Raw genomic sequence first — 22,480 nt, 5'->3', positions numbered from 1 at the left:
GCCCGCGCCGCTCCCCGGCAGGCGGATCAGACTGGCCCGCCCAGTTCGCCCCGCCCTAACCCCGCCCCTTTCCTTCCCCGCCCCCTTTCTGGGCCAATCGAGGCCGAAACTGGGGCGGGGGCGGGGCCTCGCTTCCACAGAACCCCCGGCTGCGCTCGCGGCTCCGGAAACGCGCTGCGGGGCTGTTAGGCTCTGCCGGGCACGGGCTTCTCCGTGGCGCTTCCTGCCACGCCAGGCCTGCCTGGGCCGCCCCAGCGCCGCTCCGCCGAGGGCCGCGCGACGGCCGCCGCCGGCTTGGGTGAGTGTGCGGGCCACGGGAGTATGTGCGGGGAGCGCGGGACTGGGCGCAGGGTCCTGGTGATCGTGAGGGCGGCCAGAGGACGTGCGGGCCTGAATGAGCGTGCGGGGCCGCGAGAGGATGTGCAGGGCGCGCAGGACCGTGTGCGGGGCTGGAGTGACTGTGCGGGCCGCGGAAGAGTGCACGGTGGAGGGAGGGAGCGTCTCTGGGCGGTTGGAGAGCTGCTTGGCCTTGGGCCGGCCAGAGCTGGGAACGGGTCCCGGATGACTGGTACGAAGAGGCCCGAAGGCCTTCCCGAGGCGGGCGGGGGGCGGCGGTCCCGGGTGGGAATAGCGAAAGTGCGGAGGCCTGCTCTGCTCTTTGGGGGACGCTAGGGGTTGGGAACCGCTCAGGGGCGGAGAGAGAGGACCCCCGCCCCTAGCACCTAGAAGCCCCATTGAGAGGGAGCGTTGTAGTGGGGAGCTTAAAGGACTTTTCATCGGTCTGGGGGAGGGGCTGAGCCGCAGTCCGGGCGCTGGGTGGGAACAGTTCCCACTAGGGAGTCCCTCCTTTCCTTTTGAAGGGGCGGGGGTGATGTTAAGCCTCAGCTTGGTGGGGAGGATGGGGGCGGATAGGTAGCCTAGAGAGAGAGCTGAGGGGAAGGAGGGGAGAGGGGGCGGTGAGCTGAGCTCAAGGCCCTCTGTCTGAACCAGTCTTTTTCTCTTGCCCTACTGGGGGCCGCCATCTCCTGCTCCAGTGCCTCCGCCCTCTTAAACTCCTTTGCTGGCTCCACCAGTCTATATTTGGGTGATTAATTACATGTCTTTTCCACACACACACACCCCACTCGTCTGCTGCCCAAAGCCCATGGTCCCTTTCAAACAACCTCCCCCCCAATTCCTGGCCCTCTTCCCAGAGGTCCCACCCTGCCACCCTGTTCCAACCGAAGCCCTCCAGCCAGCCTTGGCCTAGCTGGGCATGCTGCCCCCTCCAGTCTTCTTGGTCAATGAAACATTTCCTCTTCAACCTCAGCCCGACATTTTTCCTTTACAAGAGATTTTCAGATGGGATTGCTGGAACAGCACCTCTCCTAGGTACTAATGCTGCCTCAGTCCTTCCCCAGCCCCACCCCAACCCCGACCCCCACCCCGCAACACTGGGCCTTCAAGTAGAAGCCACTTGCACAGTGTCTGGCTCAGTTCAGTACATCCCCCCAAAATGTTGCTTGGGAGATGTACTGAACTGGGCCACACACTGCGGGTTTTATATATAGAACCCTACTGAGTGGTGATTTTTAGCCTTCTGTCTGTGAGGGACCCCTTGGAAATCTACTAGAATGTGTGAACTCTCTTCTGATCAGCACAGACTTGCAGATAGTGGGCTCCCATTTCAGGAGGCTCCTGGGAAGGAATCCTGTCAATGACAGATTTTGAGAGTTGGAGAATTTGGGAACCTCCAGATTCTAGACAGGCCAGTGTTAAGGAGGTGGAACTCTGCGTCATAATCTCCTGGATGCTTGTTGAAAAATGCAGATTCCTTGGTCTCTCCCAAACCTGCTACTCTGCCACATGAGTTCTTAGTGAACTCCAAACCAACTTTCTCACTCAATGGTCCAGCCCTTACCCAAACCTGCCTAGGCTCCTTGGATGGCCCTGAGCTCCTTGCAATTTGCATAGCATCCCACCTCACCCCCAATTTCAAATCCTTTGTATCCAGGCAGTGTTACCTAAAGGAAGCTATACTTACAATTTATTTTGATTTTTAGTAAGATGCTTTCCTCAATTAAGTACACAAAGCTTTCCTCAATTAAGTACAACAAACACTACAAAATCCCTTTCTGGTCTACCTTCTGGCTTTTTATAGAAAGGAAATAAGATAGAAACCTAAACAGAAAGAGACAGGTGCCCAGGCAAAGTGAGAGAGGAAACAGATGCCTTCCCACCCACACATACAGAAAAAGGCACACACAGACACAAATACCCCAAGAGAGACAGACTTTCCTAGTGAGATACCCTCTCTTTAGGCCCTTCAGGATTCGAGTAGCAGCCTGTTTGCATGGGACGGGACGGAGTGGGCCCACATGGGGCCTTCGCTTACGCCTCCTGGCCTGCCAAGTGGAAAGAACATGAAGGCCAGGCTCGGCGTGGCCCAGGGCTTGGCTCAGGAGTTGCATCCTGGCCTGGCTAGGGTGGATCCAGATCTTGGTGGTGTATATTCAGTTGAACCCAGTATCTGGCCCAGTTCAGTACATCCCCCAAAATGTGGGGGACAGGTTCCTGGGAGGTGCACACAGGTCAGCTTCTGTTCACCTGAATTATTGCAATCCAACAGGTGGGGCCTTACCTGCCAGGCTGATCCCTTGGAGTAGCTCTGAGCCATGATGAGTCATTCGTGTGTGTCTCTTTTGGGTAAGTCTGGGTGTTGATGTGTACTGTCTGCTGGCCTTGACGCTGGGCATGCTACCAGAAGACCCTATGGGTAGGGTTACAACATGGTGAGGAGTATCATTTTGGTTCCAGAAGCACTTATATTTTCATCTATGCCAGTGTTGCTGAACTGTCTGCCCAGAGACAGTTCTCTCAATCCACGCACTACAGCTCACAGGAGAAAAGACATTCAGGAAAGAGAATTTGGAATCTAGTCTCTCTTTTGGATGGGAGAGACAGCTGAAGGCATCCACCTGAACTGGATCTCTTGTGAGTGGAAACCTTTGAAAACACCCTTTGGAGTATATCTGCTCTTGCCTGGAACTGAACTGAACACAAGCCACCTGTTGTCTTCTGGGTAAGCTCAGGCTTTAAGGCCTGAGGACATTGTGCTCCAGGTCTTTATTTAGATGCTTCAGAGAGTCCAGGTGTTTCTGGCACCTCTTGGAAGCTTCTGGAACCTTCCGGATGGGCTTTATTTGGGTGCCCTTGCTACCTTTCCCCCGCCCAGGGAAGGACAGCGCACCTGTTAGAGAATGTTGCTCGGCTATTTGCGTGAAAAAATCAGTTAAACGCTGATCTTTAGGTTCAGAAGCTACCTTTAGCCAGTAGCCAGACATCTGGCAGCGGGGCAGGGGTGTCCTTAATCCAAAGGCAACCAGAAAACACCTGATTATTACTACATTTTGTGGCGTGGGTTGTTTTTTTGTCTGTTGAATTCAACTCTTCATTTCTGTTCTTCCACATCAAAGTGAAATGATTATTTTGGGTCTCTTAGTGTTTTCTACTTCCATGCAGTAAAAATGTAAATAAGTTGATTAAAATTTACATTGTGATCTAACCCATGTTAGCAGGAAGATTTGTTCACTCACGTGAGCTCTCGTGTTTTAAAAAGCATGATTTTTGAAATTATCAGGCAATAGGTTGACATTGACATCATTATTTTCCATTTATTCTAGCAGATGTTTGTTAAACAGCTTCAGTGTAATGGTGCTTGCCTAGGTCCAGTGTGCAATTCACAGCTGACCTTGACAGGGCCTTTGCTTTCTGGGAGTTTATAGTCTTTAGACTATCTTCAGATCCCATTGAAAGAAGGCAAGTAATACTGTTTACATTAAGGATTGGAAATGTGTTTTCCCATAGTATTTCTTCGAGTTTTCATATTTCCCAGTTGTATTTAGTTGTGCACCCTACAAGATTCGGGGCATGCTTTTATGCTGTGAGTGAAAGTGCCTTATGTTCAAGGTCAGCATTACCCTGTGTGGTCCATCGGGTGTGCATTACAATGATTTTCATGTTCCATCTGGAATTGCTTTGACCTTGATTCCCCAAGATCCACTGTCAGAAGGCAGTGGACACCTGCATTTGTCACTTTTGCAACAGCATCCAGCTTCTTTTCCTGATTAGTTCCACCATTTTAAAATAGAACAGTTGTGCGACATGGATCCTAGATGATCCAATTGTCTCTAGGATTGATGATACTTTTATTCTGAACTGCAGTAGGGATTAATACGTTACCTTTTTAAAAATGATCTTCCTTCACTTCTAAAGCTCTTTTACCTGATATACTTGATTGATTAATTATGCAGAGTTTTGTTTCCTTTTGTGGGAGCAGGGCCCACTTCTTTCCTTCCATTTTTATGAGCACCTGTTAAATGATCTCCATGTGTCCAGGAGCTCTGTCACTGTGGGTGGTGATCACACAGCCACTGAGAGCTAAAGTGCTCTCAGGCTAAGTCCCCTGGGTGAACTGTTTCAGGAAGGGCCACTTCTGTTTCTGCATAGGAAAGGATAATTAACAATTCATTTGGGGGTTGTGGCTCCAGGATTTCAACAGTTAATCATGCCAATTAAGTAAAAACACTTCAGTAGGATTTGCTCGATTAAATGGAACACTTCAGGAGAATTCGCTCGATTAAACATGGTTGGCTTGGGAGAAGTGTGTGTGTGTGTGTGTGAGAGAGAGAGAGAGAGAGAGAGAGATGGAGGGGCAGAGAGAGAGGAATAATGTGTCTCCTTTGCACAGTGAGGGCATGTTAACAGGATGGTTTAAAGGCAGCCCCCAAACATCCATATGTATCATTAGACCTAGATGCACTAAGCCTCACCCCCAGTCTGTCTTCTGGCTGTGGTGTGATATTATAGGTTGAATATTATTTTGCTCTTCTCTGGTGTGGTTCAAAAAGTCTCAAATCTTGGGAGCTGGATATTAAGCAAGTTAACCTCTTGGAGCCCTGGTTTCCTTCTCTGTGAATGGAGGCGGTAATAACCACAGGCTGTGATAAGTGAGTTACAGGAAGGGAGATGCATGGCTCCAAACACGTGTAGTGCCTGCTCCATTGAACATGCCCCTCCCCACACACATTGATTCAGTCACCCTACAATTTATCAGAGCCAGGAGCTGCTGCAGACACTGGGGACTCAGAAGTAACCAAGAATGAGAAAGCCCCTACACTGTTAGAGCTCCGTTTCTCCCAGAGACTGTCAGTTAGAAACAAGCAGTTTCATTGGGTCATGTTTTAGTCAGCAGAAGTGTTCCGAGTAGACTATGATGGGGACTAGAATGCCTTCACTAAAGGCATTCTACAGAGGTGACATTAGAGTTGAGGCCTGACATGGGCCAGGCACAGTGGCTCACACCTGTCATCCCAGCACTTAGAGGTTCAGGTGAGAAGATGGCTTGAGCCCAGAAGTTCAAGACCAGTCTAGGCAGCATAGTGAGACTCCATCTCTACAATTTCTGTTTTAATTTAAAAAATTAGCTGGGCATGGTGGCACGCAGCTGTAGTCCCAGCTACTTAGGAGGCTGAGGCGGGAGGGTCACTTGAGCTTAGGAGGTCGAGGCTACAGTGAGCTGTGATGGCACCACTACACTCTAGCCTGGGTGACAGAGCCAGACCCTGTCTCAGAAAAATAAGAGTAGCGTTGAAGCCCAAATTCTCAGGAGCCACCCATGAGAAGCTTATGGTACTCTCAGCAGTTTCAGAGGCCTTGAAGGCCACAGCCTTGGCCTATCTAGGACTGAATGAAGGCCAGCGTGTCTGGATATCACTGAGATGTGGCAAGGCAAGATATGGTATTGGTGGGCTGCGCCAGGGCCTTGTTGGAAGTTTAAGTTCTTAGGTCTCTGGCCTGAGGTCAACAAGAAGAGGTCTCTAACAGCTCCTCTTTCTCAGAAGGTGTATCCACAATACCCCCCTCTCCAGTCCATTTGGCAGCCAAACGTCAATGTCGATTAGAAGGAAATTTCTTAAAAAATGACTTGTATAAGTAATTCATGACCATTTCATTTTGTACTGGAAGCCAAAGTCAAATCAGACATCGAATGTATACTAGAGGAATCTAGCAGAGCATCAGGGCCCTGCCCAGGAGGGCATGGCTGCTGAGCACCTGAGGATGAACACAAACTCACCGGGGAAGCCCCTGTGCCAGGCAGCCTGTTAAAGATGGGAATGGGGCTGCCTTGGACTCGGGCTGGATGAGGCCTTCTGCCAACACTTCCTAGGTGCTGATAGCTTGCAAGGAGGAGCCCAGAAGTCACAACCCCATGGGCCTGTCTCTAGGCTTTCTGGTCATTGCCCTTCGTGGACTGCCCACAGATTCCTGCCAGCCCTCCCCTGCACTTGCCTTGCCATGTGAGCATCCCAGGAAATGCTGGTCTTTTGACCCAAGCAGAACGGCTGTTTCCCATTGACTCCTTGGCCTCAGCCCTTGTCCTCTCACATGCTGAGCATCTTTATTACCCAAAGTCTTTTAAAACCAAAATATTTTACAATTGTTGTCCTTTTCTGATACCAACAAAATTCAGCTTGGTTACTAAAAATTCTCAGATTGCAGAAAAAGAAAGCAGATCTTTCTAGACCTAGACTCTTCCCCCACTCCAACCCCATGTGGTCACATACACATTGAGATGTGTTTATTATAGCAACAAGTCTTTTCCTTTTCTCTCTTAAAATACAAATGTATACTTAGCCATCTCCTCCCCTTCCTTTACCTTCTTTGGGTTTTCAAGGGAGAGTTACTATGTCTGCCTGTATCATCTATGAAGGATTCACATTTTTGTCATCTGTAGCACGTCATCCTACGTTGGCACCTGTTGGTTTATATTGAAACCCTCCAGTTTTCTTCCTGCTGAGTTCTAGGAGTCTTCGGTAGTGTCTCCAGAGCTCTTAGCCACATTTGTCATTTATTCTTTCTGCCACTTTTTTTGTGACATTGGGATTTTTCAGAGTCTTTCTGTTGGTTCTAGTATTATGTTTTCCATTCTCCATCCGTTTACTTTTAACCTATCTGTGTCTTTATGTTTCAAGTTTCTTGTAGACAGTATGCCTTCTTTTTATTACAGCCTGAAAATCTCTGTCTTTTGATCAGAGCGTTTAGTCCATTTATACTTACCTTAATTATTCACGTGGTTGGGTTTAAGTTTGCCATCTTGCTGTTTGTTTTCATTTGCCCCTTCCATTCTTTTTTCCCCTCTTTTTCTTTACCTTTCTTCTTTCAGATTATTGTTAGTACATATTTGATCTCTGCTGTTGGCTTATTAGCATGTATCAGAGTCTCGGAGGACTTGCCAGAACACCCAATCATATGTTTTACTTCTACTGCTGGTATGAGCCCCACACTACCTTATTAGTATTTTTGCTTTAGATGATTAATTATTTTTTAAAGATTTAAAAGTGAGGTGGGTAAAAGCGTTTTGCATTTCCCCAAATATTGACATTCCTGGTGTTCTTCATGCCTTTGTGTAGATCCATCTTACCACCTACTACTATTCTCCTTCCACCTGAAAGATTTCCTTCAGTATTTCCTGTAGTACAGATCTGCCAGTGATGAATTCTCTCAGCTTTTGTCTGAAAACAAATTTTGTTTCGCCTTCATTTTGAAAGGAAATTTTCCTTGAATATAGAATTCTAAGTTGACAGGTTTGTTTTTTTCTTTCAGCACTTTAAAAATGTCATACATTGGTTTTCTGGTTTGCACACTCTGATGAGAAGTTAGCAATTACTCTTTGTTTCTCTCTACTTGAAGACTTCCTTTATCACTGGTTTTTCAGCAGTCTGATTATTATGGGTCTTTTAAAGTCTTGCTAGGGGTTGATTGAGTTTCTTGGATGTGTGAGCTTACAGTTTTCATCAAATTTGGAAAACGATCCAGCCATTATTTCTTTAGCTGTATTCTTTATCCCTCCCCCCATTTCCTCACCTTCTCAGGTTCCAGTTATGTAGGTGTTAGACCACTTTCTATTACCCCAGGTTATTGAGATACTGTTCGTTTTTAAAAGCTTCATTTGAGCTAATTTCTATTGCTGTGTCTTCAAGTTCTCTAATTTTTGTGTGTGGTATCTCATCTGCTGTTAATCACATCTAGTAAAATTTTCACTTTAAATATTGTAGTTCTCACCTCCAGAAGTTCCATTTGGTTCTTTTTGAATCCTCTGTTACTCTCCCTATATTCCTGTTTTTCTTTTAACGCTTATATGTCGTTAAACTCACTGTTATCCTTATCTGTCAGTCATCACTGGTCATTTCTGTGTGTTTCTATTAACTGGTTATTCTCCTTGCCATAGGTCACATTTCTGTGCTTTTGGGCATTTCAGTACTTTCTGATTGGATATTGGATATTATAAAGATTATATTGTTGAGTGTCTGGATTTGGGGTGATAGTTATTTGTGGATCAGTTTGATCCCCTTGAGGCCTATTTTTAAGCTTTCTTTGAGACAGATCTTGTGTAGCTTTGGCTCTGGGAATAGATCAGCCCTACTACTGAGGCATGACCCCTCTGGATTCTCTACTGCGTGTCCCAGGTGGTCACGGAGGACTCTCTATACTGATTGGTCAAATCTTGAATGTCTCCCTACCTTTGTGTGCCCTGAAAATTGTTCAGCTTACAGCTTCCTGGTCACTCTTTTCCTGGGCTTTTAGAGTTTCACTCTATACACGCATGGCCTAGTAGTCAGGAAAGACTCAAGGGGAGGCTTATACAGATTTTTTGAAGCTCTTTTTTTCTGCGTAACTAACTCCTTTCTGGAACTCTGCTCTGCAACTTCCAGCTCCCTCAGCTGCTCTGAATGCTGGCCTGTGTCTCCTCAACTTGGCGAAGCCACTGAGCTCTGTTTGGTTCTCGCCCCCCCCCCCCACCACCAAACACACAATCCCTATCTGGAAATTGCCTCCGGGCAGAAAGCTGGGGCAATCATAGGGCTCCCGTCATCTGTTTCTCTTCTCTTGGGGCTCATAATTGTGTGCTTCTTGCTGTCTAGTGTCTGAAAATTGTTTCACATACATTTTCTCCATTTCTCTACTAATTTATGGCAGGATGTGAAATATGTTCCTTGTTACTCCATCACAGCCAAAAGTGGAAGTTTCTGTCCATTCTTTTTAACATAACATCTTTAATTTTGTATAAAAGTCTTTCTGGAGTAGCTGGATTTTGTGGGCCTTGAGCCAGTGTAAAACGCCTTCCTTTTTACTGAATTATGAGTTGAATTGAATTGTCATCAGAACAGGATCCGTGTAGCTGTTTCTTTGAACTCACTGAAGTGGGAGGCCTGTGATGCGTGGATGTTGGTGAATTTGGAAGAAGAAGGTAATTTGTACAAATAGTTCAACTTTTATTTAACAATTTAGTGTTTGAAGATCTTTCCTTTGAGGCTTATTTTTCCACCTGTTTTGTTGAACTTTTCATTTGGTTGAATGCATTAGAGAACTGCTGTCATGTGTACCCGTCTCGCTGTCACCAGGCTCCTTGTTTCAGTAGGCTGTGGCTTTTAAGGGCCTCACTGCTGATCTAGAAGCCCCCGTTCCCTCCGGCATCCTGATCTAGTTTTTTGTTACCTCTACAAAGTTGGAAATGGTCTCTCATTTCCTGGTTATCTCTTCTGATGATCTTCATGTGCCTCCTTCCTGTGCAGTCTCAGCATGGACTTCTTCTAGGCTTGCCAGTCTCCCTGCCATTGGCTCTCTGTCTAGATCTGTCTTCTCCTGGCTATGCCTGGGCTGGCATCAGCTGGTCTTGTCTTGGCTCCCTCTAGCCTGCCTCTGTTCATTCTTTGCCAGTCTGCTTTCCCCCACTGTTCAAGGTGTGTTTTCTCAGGCATCTCCATGCCCTGGCTTGTCATTGAGCCAGCACATGAGAGAAGACTCAACAAGCTCAGAAAAGGAAATCACCAGTGTCATCCCAGGGGACTCAGAAACAGGGCTGTTGTCACTCATGGCTTTTTTCACTTTCTTTAGGTCCACCTACTCCCCAAGGTCTTGCCCTTCCCCAGGATGGAGCCCCAGGAAACCAGGTCCTGGCAGTCCTTCTTGAGACGCCAGAGGCCCAGGTGAGCCTGTGCTTCCCTCTGCCTCGCTTGGGATTCTGTCACTGCTCCCTGAATCTGGCCTCGACCTCTGTCTTTTGCCCCAGCATGACACACAGCAGAGTATGAACCCCAGCTGCTGCCTTCCTGCCCTCCCACTGCTTCTCTTCTGGAGGCTGCCAAGGATTGGATGTCCACTGGGCTTGGAGTTCCCATCATCCAGGTGGGGGAGCTGAGTTTCCATCCAGGAAAGTGATTGAACGGAGGTCCCTTGGGAAGACAAGAGAGGCCAAGGCCATGGCCCAGGGATCCTAGTTCTTCATCAGGTTCTCTTTCTAGGACTTCTTGGAGCTGCGGTTAGACGTCCGTGTTAGCAAGAGACACCCACTCTAGACTCTCACCTCTTGTCCCTGGCATTAGTGGCACTGCCCCTGCCTCATTCTAAAATAGATGGAAAGAATGATTAGCCCTGGGAATTCTTTCAGGATTTGGTGACATTTGATGATGTGGTGTGGTACCTCACCACAAGGGAGTGGTTGAGGAGGGACCCTGAGCAGAGGGTGCTGGCATATTATGGGAACGTGACCTCTGTGGGTAAGGATGCCCCAGCCCTTCCTCAAATTCACTACCTGCTTAGAGTGGGACAGGGGGCACATGGCTACTCCCACAGAAGCTCACCGTCTCCCTGAGTTTTGGGGAAACAGAATGAGTCTGCCACACCTGATATGTCAGAGTAGCATCAGCTCCCCCACCAGGGTGAGGATCACCTCCTCAGGGTGGCCATGGAAAGAACCCCTCTCAGTCTTTCATTGGGAAAGAAATTAGAACGCTGCCACTGTAATGTAGAATACTCTTTTCTTTTTAATGCACAGATTATGCAAACTGCATGGCCATTTGATTTGAGTTTACTTGGGAGAAAGGTTGATGTGATCAAGGTCTTGTTCACCAATTAGGGGTCTGCATGTATGCAGTGGGGAGGAGTTTTTAGGAGAGACTGTTGGGAGTCAGATTTGGGAGTTTTGAACGTTCTGGTGTCGGGGAAGAGCATGAAGTTCAATGTGTGAGCACTGAGGGGGTGGACAGGGAGAAAGCAGGGTCAGGATCACCTCGTCAGAGTGGGCACTTGATGATACTCCACAGGAGCCTCCCCCAAGTGGGCTCAGAGCCTGCCTTCCTCAAGCTCCTGGAAGGCACCTGCCCTTGGGAAACACCTTTGAACTGAATGAATGACTTGCCTAAGGTTACGGCCAGCCTGGTCTTTGAAGAGTGAAGGGGGTAACCCTTCAAAGGCCTTGTTCGTGCTCCTCCACTATTCTCATGTCACCTCTGGCTGTCACCATAACCAGTCTCCTTTTCCATGAGCAGGTGTTCCTGTTTTGAACCCTGCCTTGGTCCCTCATCTGGCACAGGGACAAGTGCTGTTGGTATCAGACCCATCGCCCAGCACAGATCCAACTAAGTACTCTGGTGAGTGAAAAAGAAATGTGAGAAAATCGGGGGAGGCCCAACTGAATTGCAGTGGGGTTTGGGTTAGGGTTGGGGGGCCCAGCTGAGCTCTTGGAGTTGAGGTTAAGGTTCAGAGGATCAGCTGGCCTCTCAGAGATTTAGAGTTAGAGTTAGGGGCACAGCTGAGCTCTTGGGGTTGAAGTTATGGTTGGGGGGCCCAGATGAGCTTTTGAGATTGAAGTTAGGGTTTGGGGACCCTGCTGAGCTCTTGGGCTTGAGGTTAGAGTTAAGAGAATCAGCTTAGCTCTCAGGGGTTTGGGTTGGGGCTGGGGAGCCCAGCTGAGCTCTTGGGGTTGAGGTTAGGGTTGACAGGATCAGCTGCACTCCCGGGGGGTTCGGGTTCGGGTTGGTGAGGCCATCTGAGCTCCTGGGTTTGAGGTTAGGAGTAGGGGGCCCAGCTGAACTTTTGAGGTTGAGGTTAGGCATGGACGGGCCCATTTGAGCACCTAGGGTTGAGGTTACGGTTGAGAGGATCAGCTGGGCTCTCTGGGCATTCGGGTTAAAGTTAGGATCCCAGCTGAGCTCCTGGGGTTGAGGTTAGGTTTGGGAGGTCTCAGCTTGGCTTTTGGGGTTCTAGTTAGGGTTTGGGGCCCAGCTGAGCTCTTGACAGTGAGGTTAGGGTTGAGAGGATCAGCAGAGCCCTTTGGAGATTCAGGTTATGTTTGGGAATTCCAGCTGAACTCTTGGGGCTGAGGTTAGGTTTGGGGGCTAGCTGAGCTCTTGGGTTAGGAGGTTAGGTTTGAGAGGATTAACTGGGCTCTTGGGGTGTTTTGGTTAGGTTTCAGGGAAGTGTGATCACTGTTATAGTGTCCAGAATGAGGCCCCTCTGCCCCTGGCTTCTGCAGTCCTTGCTTCTGGTGACTTCCAGGACCTGGCCCTGTGCTCAGCGGCTGTCTCGGAAAGAAAAGGATTATTGACAAAGGGAAGGCCATGTGTTTATCGTTTCAGAAAGCACCTCCGCTACCCGACACCAGCCACAGGAGATGGCATCCACAAGCTCCCCAAGGGCCAGTGACCCCAGTCCTGAAGTCAAACAGCACGGAGACTCTGACAGGAAGAGAGGGAGCCCACAGAATCTGCCCATAGAGCATCATTTTGCTTGTAAAGAGTGTGGGGACACCTTCCGGCTTAAAGTCCTGCTTGTCCAGCACCAGAGAGTCCACAGTGAGGAGAAGGGCTGGGAATGTGGTGATTGCGGTAAGGTCTTTAAGGGGGTGGTGGAGTTCAACGAGCACAGGAAGAGCCACGTAGCTGCGGAGCCCCGGCCCGGCCCCAGTAGGGCCCTGGAGAATGCCACGGAGAAGAGGGAGCAGATGGAGAGGGAGGCCAAGCCCTTCGAGTGCGAGGAGTGCGGGAAGCGGTTTAAGAAGAACGCAGGCCTCAGTCAGCATCTGAGGGTCCACAGCAGAGACAAGCCCTTTGATTGTGAGGAGTGCGGGCGGTCCTTCAAAGTCAACACCCACTTCTTCCAGCATCAGAAACTTCACACTTCGGAAAAGCCTTTTGCCTGCAAGGCGTGCAGCAGGGATTTCCTGGATCGCCAGGAGCTTCTCAAGCACCAGCGCATGCACACCGGCCACCTGCCCTTCGACTGCGACGACTGCGGCAAGTCCTTCCGAGGGGTCAGCGGGCTGGCCGAGCACCAGCGCATCCACAGTGGGGCTAAGCCATACGGCTGTCCCCACTGCGGCAAGCTCTTCCGAAGGAGCTCGGAGCTCACCAAGCACCGGCGGATCCACACGGGCGAGAAGCCCTACGCTTGCGGCCAGTGTGGCAAGGCCTTCCGCCAGAGCTCCAGCCTTCTGGAGCACGCGCGCATCCACAGCGGCGAGCGGCCCTATGCGTGCGGCGACTGTGGCAAGGCCTTCCGCGGGCCCTCCGACCTCATCAAGCACCGGCGCATACACAGCGGACTGAAACCCTACGAGTGCGACAAGTGCGGCAAGGCCTTCCGCAGGAGCTCCGGCCTCAGTCGCCACCGGCGGATCCACAGCGGTGCACGACGCTGCGAATGCAATCAGTGTGGCCGCGTCTTCAAGAGGCGCTCGGCGCTGCAGAAGCATCAGCCGACCCACCACGAGTAGAAACACCCTGCGGAACAGGGACAGGGTCCCCAGAGGGGGATGGCAGAGTCAAAGGAGATGAACAGTTTTGTAGCGCTTATATATTTTGTCTTCCGAAAGGTTGAGACCGATTTCCACTGCCACCAGCAATTTATAAGTGTACATTATGCCCATCGAGAGTAGCTTGTACCATTTAACTTAGCTTGGCTAGTTTAACTGGTAGGAAATACCATCAAGGTATTTCAGTCCACATGCCTTGAATCCAAGAATGAGAAAGGACAAATCTGGATGTGGGGTTGGGAGGGGCTTAGAGGTCGTCGACTCCAAGCGCCCCCCCTCCCGACCCAGAGAAACACACAAAGCTGTTCCTTATAATGTGATCCCAGCTTCCTGAAGACAAGTTGCCCTCACGGTTTTTTTTGGTTTTTTTTTTTTTTGCCTACTTGAATTTATAAATTTTTAGGGATGTAAATAGAACACTCAAATGTCTTAAAATATTTAATTTATTAATTTAGTTATACATACATATTGTAAATCACATATATAACATAATATATTAATTTAGAAAATGCCCCGTTTTGCCACCCTCCCTTTCACGAAATCATTTGGCTCTGACTCCTCACTGTCTTCGCTAGCATGGGATCCCTGTTTGAGTCATCAGACAGTTTGAAAACATCCCATCGCTTCCATCCGAGTTCTGCGCAATAGCTCAGTGACAGTCCCTACGTGAGGTTCTCATTGGAAATTTTCTCCCAAGTCATAAGACCATATTCACAGAACATTAGGACGATTGATCTTGTCGTTTTTTCATCTGTGCTGTGACTCTGAAACATACCCACTTAAGGTGGTGCTTTTTCAGACAACCTTTAAATGGCTTTGCTTTTCAAACATCCAAAATGTCATTGTGAGGCCAAACACCTGGTAGTAGTTACTGACTCTGGGTTAAATGTCTGTGTCTTTTTTTCTTCAACCATTTCAATTTGGTGTCCCCTATAAATATCCAAAAGTAGCATCGATTGGGGTTGTTTTGAACTAATGGGTCTTGTCCTCAAGCAGCACTATTTTGTTCAAAATAAAATAGTTGAGAGCATGCCCCTAAGAAGAGATGCATCTCAAAGACTCAAGTGCAGGGTGACGCCTCCTTTTGGAAACAAGAGCCTTTCCTGGTATCAGGTCTAGATGGTACTTCTCTAGCCTTCTGTTTCTAGCTCTGTAAAATGGGGGTGATCACAGCACATACCTCCGAAGGTTATCACGACGACTGGGACTGCCATCGTCCCTGCAGAGTGCCAAGACCACCAGACTGGAACGGAGGTACACACTCAGTGAAGGCCATCTGCTGTCATTGTCATAGTTATTGCTGTCATTCTGTGGCTTGTCAGTTCCAGAACTGGAAATAGACCCCAGGCCTCCTGACCACCGATCTCATCTTTTTCCTCTTATGCAATGACTTAAATACTGTTTCTGTTTTTTGGCATGCAAATTGTTCATTCATCTCCTTTGACTAGTCATCAAGTGACCTTTGGATATATTAACTTTGCATAGCAGTTCTTTCTGTATTGATGGTAATGTTCCCTTTTCCAGTTTTATTGCTTTGCTCTTTGTAGCAGTTTTATTATGTTTTTGTCGTGAAAGCTCTTAAGTTTCACATATCCAAGCTTTTAATTTCTACGTTTTTGTCCACTCACTCATAATTTTCATTGCTTCTGTAGCTAGATATGATGACATTTTTTCTAGAATTTTAATTACAAACAAAAAGCTGAAACTCCTGCCCATCGGAAGGTGAGTACACCAGGTGGGCAGGCTCGATGGAAATGGGCCAGAGAAGCAGGCTCTTTCCTCACCCGAGATGCAGACTCCGTATCTGTCAGTGGGTACCACTTGACTATCCAGCCTAGCCGCTGTGGCACGCTGGAACTGCTCCCATCACAGACTCGCCAGAACTCCGTGACTGTTCATCAATGTAGATCCTGCCAGCAACAGCTGGGCTTGGCCTCACCTAGATCAATGGGGTGATCCAAAAGCAGCCCAGCCGTCCTTGGAGTTCCCGGGAGACTTGGCAGTGCTCGGAGTGGATTCTGTGACTGAGCAGCAGATCTACCCAAGAGACATCTCCTTGGACACAGGAAGACTTGCCTGTACCACATCCTCCTTTCAGCCAGTGACTCTAGAACTAGAGAGAGATTGGTTCATAGGCTTCCGCTTTGGGCAGCTGGGGGAAAATTCACCCATGCGTTCTGGTGTCCCTTCCTGCAGCCACGCCTAAGCTAGGGCAACAGAGCAGAGGCTCCAAGCAGAACCCTGCCCCTCCAATGGCCTGCACGTCATGCTGATAGAAACTGGCAGCACTGGCCTGGGCTATGACTTAAAATAGCCATGCCCAGGAGGAGCACTAAAGCAGAGGTTTGGAGGACAGTGGTACTCTTCTGACAGCCTATGTGGCATTGAAGTAGAAGCTGGTCCTCCTGGGGCTCAACTGCTAATTCCAGTGGCCTGCCCCAAGAGGAACAGCAGCAAGGGCTGACAAGGAGCCTGCCCCTCCAGTGGCCCACAGTAGCCACAGATAAAAGCCAGCCACACCAGGGCTGTGGTGTGACTTCCCAGCGGCTGTGGCTGGGCACAGGGACACTAGGAGGGCCTGGCAAGGAAGTGTGCCCTCGTGGGCCCACCAAGGCAGAGCTTCCTAGCAGACACAACTTGGAGGGGCCTCTCAGGCCCCCATCCTGGGAAGCAAGGTCCTACAGTGACCCCTGTGACCTTGGCCAGAAGGTCCTCTCACATGGATCCAGGCCCCCACAGTGGCACTCCGCAACATCTCCACCCTGACCCCCAGGTTGGAGAGGAGCCAAAAGCACTTGTTACATAGTGATTCCTTTTGCCCATAGTGATTCCTTTTGCCCTGTGGGCCTCAGTTCCTGCAGTAATTGTGAATCTGTGACTGAAATCACTACTTTCTTCTCGGATCCGTTTTCTCTTTCCAAGCTGTTAGGATGTGTTTTGTACAGCTGTCATTTGATAAAGGTTAACCTCTACCAGGGGCAAGTCTGGCATCTTTACCTAGAATTACTTTGCCATGTCTTCCCTGTTCGTTCATCATTTGCTGGGTTTTATGAAAGATCCCATTGAAACCTAGATGCAGCATTAACTCAGAAGATAGCATAAAGTCGTCACTGCTCTCAGCTGGGACGCGGCATCTTGGCATCCCTTCCTGCCCTCGTTGACTCTTTCCCATCTTCGGTTCTATAATTTTCTCTCAAACAAATCCTCTTTTACAGTTAACACTAAAGATCTCGTCTTTGCCATCAAGGTTGACAGAGCAGCTGTTCATGACGTTTGCGGTGAAATCCATGTTCTCTTTCAACACAGTCTGTGGCTTTAACATGTGTCCTGTAATTTGCCGAGTTCATTTTTTTGCCTCTGGTAACTTGGGGCTGGATTTCTTTGGACACTCTAGGTGTACTGCTATGTCAGATGTAAAACGTCACCCAGCTTCCTGTTGCATATCCTCGTCTGTGCGTTCATGCATCTACCTCATTACAGTTTTCTTTCTAATCCCATGTATTCCTATTGTGAGGGAATTTGTTCTTTTCCCAATCCTTTTGTAGTTCATACACGTGACAGTGGGGTTTCAACACATGTGTGAGATGTGCCTCCTTCAAACCTCGTTACTATGTCGGCAGATGACTTGTCTGACATGGAAAAAGAAAAAAGAAATACATTCTTTTCCTACCATTTGAAAAAAGAAACCCTCCATTGCTTTTATCAGAATTTCGAATACTTGTGAAAATTTTCACAAGAAAGTAATCGCTTACCATTTTTGCTGCTTAGTACGATGAGCTATGTCCATTAGCTGTGTCACTCAACTCTGGCATTTCCAGAATAGGCCCTACCCAATTGGAGTGGGCATCTGTCTCGCGTGATGTTGCATTCCATGTGCTTGATTTTTTGCTAGAACTGGGCGCGCCTGTCTTACCTGCAGCCCTGGGTTGTGGCCGTGTTGCGTACCATATGATTTGCCACCCCCCTTCTAGGCCACATTAATTCAACCAGAACTGAACACCTGACCCGAGGGCAGCAAGCAATCATCAGAGCGGTAGAGCTGGCAGGACTGGCAGAATATTACAGACCACGGACACCAGCAGACCTTCAGATCTGTGAAGTACAAACAAGGAAACAGAGCTTCTAGGCATCGGAAGGTATGGGGAGCAGTACAGTACTCAGAGCAGTGAGGAACGTGGCGCCTGCTGGGAGGGACGCCTGGCCACGGTATGTTCTTGGGTTTCTGGCGGCTGCCCTCATTGGTCCACGTGTATCCTCAGCACGACCCCTGACTTGAGCCTGCTCCTTTCTATTGTGTTTTGCCATTTGGCTGCTTCCTGGCCAAGTCGCCCCTGACTGTGTGAACACCTGTTTAAATGTGTGTTCTCTCTTCTCTAAGATGGGTGAAAGTCAATGCCTTCTAGTCTCGGTGAATTTCACCTGTGCTTTCATGTCCAGCTATTGTTCCTTTACTGAACCCACCACGTGGGGGCCATAAAATGAGTGAAGTCACAGCGCACCCTCTTCTCTGATTTTTGAAGTGTTTCATGATTTCCAGCATGTCCATCAGATGGGGGATTGCTGGCTTCTCTCTTACCAGCTAGTCGTCATTACGTCACTTTGGGTGTTTACTTTGAAAGGTAGAAACTGTCTCTTTACATACTATCTCAATGTCACTTGCACATCTCTGAGAACTGTTCGGTTGTTGGCACTTTTTTCTCATTACCCCCCAGTCTCGTTACCTTGTCTGTTTTCTTGCACTCACTATAATCAGCCTTGCACTAGAGCTGTGTGTGGACTTGGCTTCACCCCCTCCTCCTCAGCCCTCCCCAACCCATTATATTGTGAGCTCTTAGAAGACAGGGGTGGCCCTTCGTGTCTGACCCCCTACCAAATCTAGCACAGTGCCTTGCATCAAGTAGATTTCAATAAATATATGTTCAATGGCATTGGACTTCCTTGACTTCTTTTGTCGGAGCTTTGTTTACCACTTCCCTGGGGTTCTATACTTCTGCTTGCACTTAGAAAGGGCCCCCTCCTGGGGTCCAGATTGTATCATGGTTATTCCAACACTCGCTGAGCACTTGGAGGGAAGAGGGAGCACCCTGATGGAGGAGGCTGGTTTGCCGAGCTCTCCCTTGGCAGAAGGGGTCTTTCACTCAGCCTCTCCTTAGCACAGCTAGGGCTCCCCAAGTCAGAATTCCAGGTGGGAGCAGAAAACAAGATCCGCAGCTCCTCCCTCAAGGTCTGGGAATGGGATAACATGACTTTGGGACTTGAGAATCATCCCACTTCTAGGCTGCATAGGGGTAGGGGTGAGGGTTCAGTACTCTTGGTGGCCTGTGGCTGGCCCTCTCCCTGGTGACCACTGCCTTAGAGAAACCAGGAGCAGGAGCAGGCCCCAATTTCCAGACCCTTCCAAATTTAGCCAACGGCTCAGCTGTGGAGTCAGCAGTCTGGCTACTGAAGGACATCCTGTCCCTTGGGCTCCAGGATGTATGTCCCGATGGCAGCCAACAGGAGGAGACAACCTGACAACCCCGCACCGCCCCAGTCTCCCTGGCTTCTGGCAGGGGCCCATCCTCATCATCACTGTTGAGTCTTCTACCCCAGGTGCAGCTCTGGGTGAGTGGAGCAATAATGTCCCACTTGAGGGTTGTTTCCTTCTTGGCTAGGCAGCCACCTCCCGGTGCGTCCACCCCCAGCCAATGCCTGCCCCGGCCTGGCCCAACCCCCACTGCTTGTAAGTCATTTAATTGCTGGGAGAGATTCATTATGTGCTTGTTACTGAGAATTCCACCTGTTTGTTTCTCGTAAAATGCGTGTAAGCTGCTCTAGCAAGCCTCAGTTGTACAAGAGTCCATTTGGACAGCTGACACTGCACCCAAGGTGGGAGGGGACAGCATGGGGTTTTCTCTGGGGAATCCTGTGGGCCCCTAGTAGAGGGTTGAGAATATTTTCTACTGCCCTGCTCCTAGTGCCCCTGCCTGCCTGAGCACTGTAGCTCTTCCATCACCACCCTCTAGAACAAACAAGAAGGTATCTGAGAAAATGGGATATTCCTTTGGCTCTCCTTCCTGGTGGAACATTAAAAAAAAGATTATTGAAAAGATCACATGCTACATCCTAGAAATATCTTGCTGGCCTGACAGTTCACATTCCCCAACCCCAAATCTCTGGGCCAGTGTCTGCAGCCCCAATTCCTCTAGCCCAGGTTCCCCATCACAGCCCTCCGCCCCAGTCTACCTCTCACTGGAGGAAGGACAGGCCAGCAGGTAGAAATGGGGGCTTCCGCTTTTATCCCTACTACATTTCAGCTTCCCCTCCCCAACACTCTCCCAACCTATTTTCCTGAAGCTTCCAGAACTGTCTTTTTCCACCCTTGTTAGTCTCCAGCAGACATGATGCACCTTCTGGGCTAAAATTCATTTCACTCAGAAGCTCCCTGCATAACAAAAAACATGACCTCAAACTTTTTTCAGGCAAGGTGTGTCAGAAAAACTCTCTGCTCTGTCATCCCTTTTCTGACCTTTATTCAACAAGCATTTATTTAGCACTTGCTGTGTGCTGGGCCCCAGAGATGTAAAAGCAAGTGACAAGGTCCCTGCCCTCAAGTACAGAGTACCAGAGAGAGACAGACATGCAGCCAAAATGTCACCACAAGTGGGCCTACGGAAATGTTCACCAAGCTGTGCTCCTAGGTAGGATTTGTGCACTTGAGTGAGGCAGGTTACACAACTACCAAGCCAAATGCATACATTAGTGGATAAATCCCTGCACTCCTTCCTCAGATCGTGTGGGGTTTTATTAATTCATTCCTCTCTGGCACCTCTCCATCCCTGCCCCAGCCCTGCCCCATCAGCCTCACTGGCATCCCTGCCTCTCTGCCTTGCCTTGCCTTGCCTTGCTAAGCACAGTCCATGTTCTACTCTGTGGACCAGGGCTCTCTTTCTGCAACCAAGATGAGCTCTCACTTTCGACCTCTGGAGAGAGCAGAGAGCTCAAATGGGTTGGTCCTCACCCAGGCCCAGTAGGCCCCACCATGCTACAGAGAGTTCTGTACTGAAAGATTGGCCTGTCATCTCAGCACTTTCAAAGGTGTGTGGGGCCGGCACCTCAGGGTGCCGTGAGCTGGCTGGGCTGTGTCACTCCTGGGATACTGTGCTGCTAGGTTTCTATCCATCCCTGTCCCATCTCCTTTAACAAACCAGCTTCCTCTGCAACTTCAAGTCTGTTCATCCCTTTCTTCTCTATTGCAAATGCTGCAGTCCTGAGGTGTTTCCTCTGGGCCCCTGCAGCCCAAGGGCTTCTGGCACCACCACCCCTTATTGAGCTGTTTGTCACTGGTGTCTACAGGTGTCTCCCTTCCCCACAGAAGTCTTCTTCACCTTTGAACACCACCCTACTGGATGCCACAGGGGCCCAGACAGAGAAGGCCCTAACCACACCACACCCCTAACTGGGAAGAGACCCCTCCTTCCTCTCTGGGCTCCCTGTGCTGCGAGACCCTAACCCCACAGCCTGGGAGGGGCCGTACCCCCAGACTGGGAGCCCCCAAGGTAAGGTGGAGTGGCTCTCCCTGGTCCCTGCTGGGCACCGGGGCCCTGGATGAAGGTGTCTTTGGAGTTCATGAGAGGAATCAGCTCTTCCACCCCAGGGCCATGTCCTTAGGGATGGGACAGATGGGATGGAATGTAGCCTCAGCCTGGGCCTCCCCTCGCCTCCTGCACCCCCAGAAGGAAGAGGTGGAGATGATGGCTCAGATCATCCACTGGGTGCAGGAAGACGTGTCGGAACTGGGCCAGCCCCGGCTCCAGGGGGTCCCAGCCATGGAGTCCATGACCGTGCCCATGATGCTGCTGAACCTGGTGGAGCAGCTTGGGGAGGTAGACAAGGAGCTGGCGGGCAAATGCTCAGAGCTGGGGGACTGGTGCGCCCGGAGGATTCTGCAGCACGTGCAGGTGGGGGAGCCTGTTGACCTGGGGTGGCAGGGGGCCCTCCACTCCCCAACTCGCCAGGGTGCCCTCGGGCTTTACACACCTAGAGGGGGAGACACGGGGAGGTCCCCACCTGGGGAAGATGGAGGGCTCAAGGGCCGGAGGGAGGGTGCAGAGCCCTAGGCAAGGCCTGACAGCAGGAGATCCTCCAGATCCAAGTCCCTCCCAGACCTCTGAGTGGCCAGAACAGGTTGTGTGAGCCCCTTGAGGCGTTCATCCAGTGCTGTTTCAGAGAAATCTCTATTTCCAACTATTCCTTTATGTTGAAAAACAAGAGACAGTCACAAAACCAAGTTGACCTTTTTGTGTTCCTTAAGCCCAGTCGCGAAGGGCCCTCATGACTGGGCCTCATGCCAAACAACTCATTACAAAAAGAACTAGGATCTCAAACTGCGCCGAAGCTTCATGAGACCTCTCCTCATCTGTGCTCAGATGATTGGCCAACTCTGGAGCCCAGGCTGTTGCTTCCCAGTCTGGTGGTGAATCCTCCATAGTCTGGTGAGTGTGAAAAAAAAATATATATATATATATAATTTTCCTTCTTCCCTTCCCATTGTAATTAGCTTATTATATCAATTTGCTTATTATTATGTCATTTGCTTATTATATCATTTGCTTATTATATCTGTATTGTCATTTACACAGGATAAAGGTTGTTTACCCTTAAAGGTATTGTGTGAGTGTCTTTTCTTCTCCCCTTGCACATTTCCTGCACAGAACAATGTGGAAGTGGCTTTGGAACTGGGTAACAGGCAGAGGTTGAATTCCAATGTTTGGAGGGCTCAGAAGAAGACAGGAAAATGTGAGAAAGTTTGAAACTCCCTAGAGACTTGTTGAATGGCTTTGACCAAAATGCTGGTTATGACATGGA

At 49.4% G+C, this 22,480-nt stretch overlaps 1 protein-coding gene and 1 non-coding gene across 2 annotated transcripts; both read left to right on the top strand.

Annotated features, from left to right (window-relative positions):
- Positions 1-180: 180 nt before the first annotated feature.
- On the top strand, positions 181-15,702 carry ZNF275 (zinc finger protein 275). The gene is made up of 4 exons (XM_003943865.4): positions 181-298; positions 2,609-2,685; positions 11,370-11,471; positions 12,459-15,702. The coding sequence occupies exons 2-4, from the start codon at positions 2,655-2,657 to the stop codon at positions 13,592-13,594; spliced, it is 1,269 nt and encodes a 422-aa protein (XP_003943914.1). The 5' UTR covers positions 181-298; positions 2,609-2,654; the 3' UTR covers positions 13,595-15,702.
- Positions 15,703-17,166: 1,464 nt separating this feature from the next.
- Positions 17,167-17,268, top strand: LOC120361967 (small nucleolar RNA U13). The gene has a single exon (XR_005577991.1). It is a non-coding gene; the product is annotated as a small nucleolar RNA U13 (small nucleolar RNA).
- The last annotated feature ends 5,212 nt before the right edge of the window (positions 17,269-22,480 follow it).

Source organism: Saimiri boliviensis, chromosome X (assembly GCF_048565385.1).
Source record: "Saimiri boliviensis isolate mSaiBol1 chromosome X, mSaiBol1.pri, whole genome shotgun sequence".
Classification (NCBI taxonomy): Eukaryota; Metazoa; Chordata; class Mammalia; order Primates; family Cebidae; genus Saimiri; species Saimiri boliviensis.
This window is presented reverse-complemented; position numbering and strand designations above follow the sequence as displayed.